At 38.5% G+C, this 8,721-nt stretch overlaps 1 protein-coding gene across 1 annotated transcript in view; it reads left to right on the forward strand.

Annotated features, from left to right (window-relative positions):
• The window catches only part of nalcn (sodium leak channel, non-selective), a 63,435-nt gene that overhangs the window by 28,155 nt on the left and 26,559 nt on the right, over positions 1–8,721 (forward strand). Inside the window, exons 13-16 of the mRNA XM_005733936.1 lie at positions 403–570; positions 5,262–5,453; positions 6,799–6,936; positions 7,434–7,508. Coding sequence (XP_005733993.1) covers positions 403–570; positions 5,262–5,453; positions 6,799–6,936; positions 7,434–7,508 — 573 coding nt within the window. The remainder of the gene's footprint in view (positions 1–402; positions 571–5,261; positions 5,454–6,798; positions 6,937–7,433; positions 7,509–8,721) is intronic.

The following is an 8,721-nucleotide window of genomic DNA, read 5'->3' on the forward strand; positions in this document are numbered from 1 at the left end:
CCTCTGAAAGCATGAAGAGAAACACACACAAAAATATTTTTGCTTAAAAAAAAAAAGCACAACGATCAGCCTCCTTTTGTTTCAAATACTTTTTGAAACAGGCAAAGTACTGATGTAATATAGTGGTAAACATCTCACTGTCCTACATTTTTTGAGCTGTCTATGTTTCTGTTGGATGTTTTTGGTTGGACACATCCTCTCTACTTCTTAGTAATAGGGTTGTATTATTTTAAACAATTTCATCATCAATATTTCTTTTTATATTAAAAAATTGTTATATATCAGCATGCTTTGCGACAGTGCATTGTAGCCATAAATAGAAGTTCATCCACAGAATATTATAGTATATGCCCTCCTGAAAGATGTCAAATGCAAAAAGGGATTTCCCCCCTTCTGTCCTAGGTTGCATTTACTGTGCTGTTTGACCTAGAAGCTCTTCTGAAGATCTGGTGTCTAGGCTTCACTGGCTACATCAGCTCCTCTTTGCACAAGTTTGAATCTCTGCTGGTGGTGGGAACCACTCTGCACATCTACCCTGACCTCTACCATTCCCAGTTTACCTACTTTCAGGTATGGTTGCACAACTACATGCATAAAAATTTTCATGTATTTTGATTGAGAAAGCATGATTCCGTACACATTTATCAGTCCCATTAAGAACAGATGCTGTGAATCGTTTTGTAACTTTCCCGTGATCATGCAAATAAACCATATCACTAGTCTCTCTTCTGTTCTCTGTTCTTACATTTAAAGTTATTTCATGTTTTGCTGTGACAATAATGATTCCAAATATATCAGGAGAGTGTCTTTATCGATTCTGGGATTGGAGGAGCCCTCAAACATCACATGTCGGGTTTACGCTCCGCAACATTTTTTGGACTCTACTTAAAAAAATGTTGTTGATGTGAAAACTGTTAATAATATCAGAATACAAAAACGTGCAGAAGAGTTCAACTCTATATGTAATTACAAATAGAACAAAGACACAGTATCAGATGTTTAAACTGAGAACATGCTTATTTTAAATTGAAGCCAGGAAAAATGTTTTAAAAGAAGTGGAGGCAACAACAGACAGGAGAAGAAATCTGCACCGAGGGCCAGGGCTGAAAGCCAATCCTAAATGGCCGTCTCGAGGATCTTCGGGCCCTTGGGCTGCATTGCATTAAAAACAGACGTGTAATCGCTGCACAGGCTGAGGAACCACTGTTAATGTTGTTTCTGCACCCACAATATGTTAAAACTCTTCTATGTAAAGAAAAAAAAACATATACAAACAAAAGATCCCAAAATGGCAAGTAATTGGTTTCCTCAGTACCCCATTGCTTTTGGAGTGCTGCTAAAAGAGTATGTGATGCAACACAGTAGCAAACAGGCCCATGTCCCAGGCTTTTTTAGTCAAATAAAAAAGAAATGTCCATTTCATCATCTGATTTGTTGTCATCAGTGATTTTCAAAACATTGCCTTTTACTTAAGTCTTAAGACGTAAACATTTAAAGTTAATCCAAAGCCAATTCAAAGTATATCTTTAATCAGTCTGAGGATCTGAGGTAAAATTACAATTTACAGTTGTGATCTGACTGGACCCCTGAATCCATGAATCCATCCACACAATCTACAACTAGATCCATATATATTTGGACACAACTTTGATTTTTTTACCTGTTTACTGAAACATATTCCAATTATAGTTATATAATGGACATGGACATAATGTGTAGACTTTCAGCTTTCATTTAATGGTATCCACATTCAAATTGGGTGAAGGGTTTAAGGGTTTCAGCTCCTTAACATGTGCCACCCTCTTTTTAAAGAGACCAAAAGTAATTGGATGATGACTCAAAGGCTGTTTCATGGGCAGTGTAGGCACTTACTTTGTTATGTCATTGTCAATGAAGCAGTCAAAAGGCCTACAGTTGATTTGAGGTGTGGTGCTTGCATTTGGAAGATTTTTCTGTGAACAGACAACATGTGGTCAAGGAACTCTCCATAAAGGTGAAACAAGCAATCCTTTAACTGCAAAAACAGAAAAAAACCCATTCTAGGAGTGGTACATCCTGATAAAGAAAGAAAGCACTGGTGAACTCGGCGTCACAAAAAGACCTGAACGTCCCAGGACGAAACCTAGGAGTTTATTAAAGCAAAGAAGTGGAATATTCTTGAATGGCCAAGTTAATCACCTGATATTAACTGACGCGAGCATGCATTTCACTTGTTGAAGACTAAACTTCGGACAGAAAGGCCCACAAACAAAAAGCAACTGAAAGCCGCTGCAGTAAAGGCCTGGCAGAGCATTAAAAAGGTAGGAAACCGAGCCTCTGGTGATGACCATAAGTTCGAGACTTCAGGCTGTCATTGCCAGCAAAGAGTTTTCAACCAAGTATTAGAAATGAACATTTTATTTTCAGTTATTTAATTTGGCCAATTAATTCTGAGCCCCTGAAATGAAGGGATTGTATTAAAAAGTTCATCACATTTTTATTCTTTCTTTTTGTTCAGTCCACTGAATAAAAGTTGAAAGTCTGCACTTTAACTCGTCTGAGTTGTTTCATTTAAAATTCATTGTGGTAATTTAAAGATGCCTAAACATATTTAGGGACCTAACTGTGTATTTTCTGATGACTAAAATTTCTTTACCCCAGAACCTTGTTGGGTTCGAATCCACCACTTGGCTGGTGCCTTTCTGTGTGGAGTTGGCATGTTCTATCCGTGCTTGTGTGGGTTCTCTCCGGGTACTTGGGCTTCCTCCCACAGTCCAAAGACATTCAGTTAGTAGGATAAGGTTAATTGGGGATTCGAAATTGCCCATAGGTGTGAAAGTGAGTGTGAATGGTTGGCTGTCTCTTTGTGTTAGCCCTGCAACAGACTGGCGACCTGTCCAGGTTGTACCCTGGATAAAATGAGTTTAGTATTAAGTTTTTATGTTCCTTATTTCTCAGTATTGTGTAGATATCTGATGTTTTCAGGGATATTTTCAGTGAAAAGTTACATTCTGGTTATTTATTGGTATTTTGTAGGGATCAGTTATGTGACTTTTGCATATGAGCCAAGCAGCTGGGATGTTATTCTGTTGATAGAAGCAACAGTGTATTATGCCTTTGGCCTCACTTTTGTAGAGGTGCTAGTTGTAGTGCTCCATGCTTTTTTTTTCTCTACAAATTCTGTGTTGTCCTTGAATGCTTGTGTGGGTGTGATCTTACATCCTCCAAAATGGTTTGCACATTTTTTTTTCTTTTTTGCATTCCAGTGTTCAGGCCAGAAAAACAAATGGCCCATGAGGGAAGGTGCCTTGTTGCTCTAACAAAGCCTTTAAGTATTGTATCGGACCAAATTTGAACCGATTGACCTTGATCTAGTAACTATGACAGAGCTCTAAGGATGATCTAACAAGAAGAGGCTTCTCGATGGGTTTTTAATGAGCCTTGACCAAACAATCTGCCCGCTGACTCTCTCACAATAGCTGCCATTCCCACATGTGCAAGGCTTTCAATTCGAGACCTGGAAATATAGAGATTAGCTGTGGCTGAACAGTTGAAAGCTACAGTTCACTTGATATTTGTTACACTGTTATATGAGTTTTTCCAAAATGAACATTGTATTTATTTTAATTCTGTTAAGTGTGATAGAATTTATGTGTATGGAAAAAATGCTGTCAGTGGTTGTACACAATGTTTTCACCATTTTTTTCTAATGCAATTACTTCATCCTTTTAACTAATAAGTAATTTTTTTTAGAGAATCTTTAATTTAAGTGCATTGCTTCTGCCTGACTCATTGATCACTCTTACTTTTCATCTTTTTCCAAGCAGGTTGCACTTTAAGAAGATGACATTTTTTTCATGAGTAATTCATTTAAATTTTCTGTGCTCAAATCAGGTCACTCGAAGAAACTAGCCAAAGCAGTTTTTGTATTCTCCTTTTTACTTAGCTCTGTCTAACGGGGCATTTGAAAAGCTTCATTCTTTAGGTTCCTGCTTATTGTAAAACTTTGACACACACACACACACACACACACACACACACACACACATGCACAAAGGTCCATTCAGACAAAACAGCCCATATAAATAGGCCAGAGGAATGGACACTTCCCATCTGTGTGCGTTATTAATTTATTTATTGAGAAAGGCAGGAAGCGGTATAATTGTTCAGTGTTTCTTGTAAGAGTCCACTGCTCAAATTAAAATCATTGGTATTTATTATCATTATTAATATGGCTTTAAATGCTTACTTGGGTAGCTTTGATATCTTTGACAGTGACAGTATGGCACATCACACAGTTTAGTTTCGTGTTAAGAATTGCATTGGCTTGCATGAAGCTGAATTCAGAAGCTCAAGCACCAACCCAGCTGGAAAATGATTCTCTGGGTGTCATTTATTGTTAATTAACAGTGTCAGATACACTTTATTATTTGGCATACAAGAACAAGGTTTTGATTAAGTCAACATCATCTTGTCGCCAGACCAAGCTGCTTTTTTGCTAATGTCACGTCTGGTTTTAAGGAATGGAGATTTGTTTCAGTCCGAATTTGAATTGCCATAATGGTAATACCTCAATGTACCTAATATGAATTCTGAGAATAAAAACAAGACAGCAGCAGCTTTGTTGTTTGAAGAAGCGGGGGGGGGGGGGCTAATGTTGCTGGTAATTGCCTTGTATCCTCTGTGGATTTACCCTTGTTTGCTTTGTCCTTAGCCTCAAATTATTAATTTATTTTAAAATAGACAGTTGCTATCATGGTATGTGAAGAGTGGAACATACTTTGTATCACTTCTGCTGTGAGTGTTATTACTGTCTTTATTTTTATTTTTTACTCGAGGCTTCCTTTTAGAACAGTATCCTATGTTTGTCTTTTTTATTTTGTTGTATATCTAGGATATAGGGGAGAGCTGTTTATTTGGCCTAGTATGGGATTCTGAAGAAAAGCCTGTGGTCGAAGGCTTTGCAGAGAGGAGCTCAATCAATAGCTACTCTCTGATCCAAGCCTGACAAAGATGCATTACCTTTTGGGATTGTTGTCACCACAGGCAATTTAGGGACTAATCCCACTGACAGACCACAGTATCACCTCACTGTTACCACTGGATCAAGTTTAATGCTCTCACTTTTAAAATCAATATGTAATCAATGTGCTGCTATGTTTGCTTTTTATAACCATGATATGTATTTTAAATTCTCCCTAAAACCTAAATTATAAACTTTATGAAAAGCGGGGCACAGAAAGCAACCTGATGGTAATGATATGTTTTTTTCTTTCCCTTAGGTGCTACGTGTGGTGCGCTTGATTAAGATTTCCCCAGCTCTGGAAGACTTTGTCTATAAGATATTCGGACCAGGTAAAAAATTAGGCAGCCTGGTGGTGTTCACAGCCAGCCTTCTCATCGTAATGTCTGCTATCAGCTTGCAAATGTTCTGCTTTGTGGAGGAGCTGGACCGTTTCACCACCTTCCCCAGGGTAAGCAACCTTGAAGCTTATGTATATTTATAGAGCCAAGATTGTCTTGTCTGTGGGTTTGTGGTCATTCTTAATTCCTTAGACATCTTCAGTAACCATGATTTATTTGAAGAGACTGTTTAGTAGGCTGCCATCAAGAGTTAAAATTCAGTTTTTCTTTTGTCAGCTTTGTCTCAGCATAATATTCTTAAGTTCTTAAGAAATTAAGAAAAAGCAGTGCTGCTTGCATTTCCATTGCACTGCCAGGCAGCCTCTCTATTGTGTGTGCTACACTCTGCAACCTTTTCAAAATTGCCCAAGGTTGTGTTTTAATAACATACATCTTGTATCCAGAAGAGGGGACCTGTGGGGTGGAAAGGAATAGTTTCTTCTCAGGCAAACATGCAGTGCAATTTAAATTGAACTATTCGGGTACATAAACTACACCAAAAGGAATTTATTTTTTTATTTTTTTATGAGCAGCACCAATAAGGAAATCTCATGCATCCAGTGGGGAGGCCCTGCAGATGCTGATAATGGGTAGCATGACAGGTCGACAGATGTGGCATCTCCTTTGATTTTTAAGTGCTCGCAAGCTTCTCTCTCTCATTAGCAACGTCTTTCCATCTCCTATTTTTTCCTTCTCTCCTTTCCAACGTTTCTCTGATCCTAGGCACAGCGGGATATGAAGGGCTGCTCATGAACAGATGCCACTTGTTTGCTGTGTTTCCCCTTCTCTCTCTTACTTTCCCTCTTCTGTTTCACACACTCACATAGATGCATCCAGTCACGTCATACTTAATCATGTTTGGCTGTCTTCCCTATGGGCAGACCTGTTGTTGGGTTTTGTCTTTATGTGCAGTGACTGGGACATTGTAGCAGGTGGGAGGGGCAGAGGCAGTCGGGGTGGGCGGGGGTGTGGGGCCAGCTGGGTGCGTGCTGTCTGAAGGAGAAAGGGTAAGAAGAAAGTGCAGGCGTGCCATTTGACTCCAGGGGCTGTCGTGTCGCAGCTGGCTGTTCCCTACACCTTCATCTGACCTCTCTCAAGTGCATGAGAGGGCAGAAGACCAGAGGAGAGGGGAAAAAAGGAAAAAGCTGTCTCCTCGCTTTTTTTCTGCATTGCTTATGTTTGGAAATCTTAGTCACACGGTTGTAAAAAATGGTCAGAAGGGGATATGTGCATTAGCTGTGTGATTTGCTCACCAGTGAAAGGGAATCTTTCAAATGCCAAATGTCTTTCTCGGTTTGATTTCCTTCCTTTTTGCTTTAGTCTTTCTTTCCCGCTCTGGGCTGCTTTCACTTTAGTTGGCTTCTCTGGCCTTCAGTCTCGCTCACTTGCTTTTACCCTGTGCTTCCCTCCCTTCAGGCATTCATGTCCATGTTCCAGATTCTAACACAGGAGGGCTGGATAGATGTCATGGACCAGACGCTGGTGGCTGTAGGTCATATGTGGGCTCCAGTTGTAGCCATTTACTTCATCCTCTACCATCTGTTTGCCACCCTGGTGAGGAAGAAATGATGCTGCATGAAATGTAAAGTTAATTAAATAGACTGTTGGAATTATGTTTTAGTACATTGTAAATTGACAATAGAAATCTATATTAAAACTCTGTATTCTGTGTTTTTCTCTGTTAAAAACTAGTTAGAAGTTTAAAGTGACAAAAGGATACATGGATTTCTTTCTTTATATTTTCAATTAGAGCCATGCCCCTTCATTGTTCTCTCAACTGGCACATCTAATCACAGTTAATCAGACTTGCAGGCGTAAGAAGTGCTGACATTTCAGTGTTTGGCCTTCTGATACGGGGAGCCATCAGACAGCACAGACGCTCTCTAGATGACTCACAGCTCACTCTAGACAGATAGGATGTCTCCCGTGAGAAAACGAGCAACAAATACAATTACTGAGCGGACTCCATACTTGAAAACATCTTATTATTACTTTAATGATATTAATGACACAGGAAATGTTCAATGGCACTTTGTCTTATTGCATTTTAGATTCTGCTCAGTCTTTTTGTGGCTGTTATTTTGGACAATCTGGAGTTGGATGAAGACTTGAAGAAGCTCAAACAGGTAAGAAGTTTATATCAGATACAGAGGCTCGCTAGTTATGGTAATGGAAATGCTGACTGTTCAAATGAATACTTACCTCATTCCATCTCATAAGCCAAGTTCAGTGTCTGATTTTATTTATTTATTTTTTAAATATAGGATGTACTAGCCATTCTTCAAATGTTTAGATATTAATATTGCCTCATTAAGAACACAAGCCTTGCTGGCAACTATTAAAATCTTTGAAATTCAAGCTAAAAACAAGCTAAACCATCCATGGGTTTTGCAAATAATGTGAATAAAGCTGGTGTCATGACAATGCCTCGCTAAGCTTGTGTGATTTGCCTTGGCGGTCTCGTATTTACTATGGCAATGTACTGTATTGTATATCAGTGAATCGCCAACAGCTTTGTGAGGGGTATTTTCAGATTTTATGTGTTGCAGTGTTGTAGTGGAGCTACGGGATGCTGTTTTTTATACTGGCTTATTTGCAAAGCTGTCGAGTCATCTATAGTTTCCACCTTCTCTTGTTAATCTTCTTTCTGCTTATTTATTCTTCTGCTGCCATTAGATCCTTTTACAAAGGAGTACAAAATTGTTATACTGATTGGGGCAGTCGGCTGATTCTTTTACCATTTTGTCTTTTGAGTATGTTTAGCACTGTTGCATAAAAAGACTCTTTTTATGCAAGTTTTTCCTGTTTTTCAAAAATGAGGTGCCACTGGTTTTCTTTTGAAAGCTCTTTTGCTATATTATTGGATGCAGTATATAGGTAGGGTGACTAACAGTCCTCTTGTTTTGCACTTGTTGACTTGTAAAAGCCTATATGACATGTTTTATTTCACCATTCATTAACCGCACAGAGAAGACATTGTTTACATATGTTAAAGTTTTCTTTAAGCAAACAATATTATTAAAGTTCTTCACGACTGACCCAAGTGTCCTCTCTTTTGGAAATCAAAATATGGTCACCCTCATATAGGGTAACATGAAAAAAACATTGTGTAACATTGTTCACACGCCACACTTTAACAACAGATTCTAACCTCTGCAATAGCAGTAGTTCAAAAAGTAAAAAATGGAAAACAAATGAAACAAAAACGAAATGTCACAAATTGGACTAAACAATGAAATGAATTCTACACATGTACTATATCCACTACACATGTACTATATCCACTACACATGTACTATATCCACTACACATGTACTATATCCACTACACATGTACTAT

The sequence above is a fragment of the Pundamilia nyererei genome, unplaced genomic scaffold (genome assembly GCF_000239375.1).
Source record: "Pundamilia nyererei isolate P.nyererei 1_Seehausen unplaced genomic scaffold, PunNye1.0 scaffold00055, whole genome shotgun sequence".
Lineage (NCBI taxonomy): Eukaryota > Metazoa > Chordata > Actinopteri > Cichliformes > Cichlidae > Pundamilia > Pundamilia nyererei.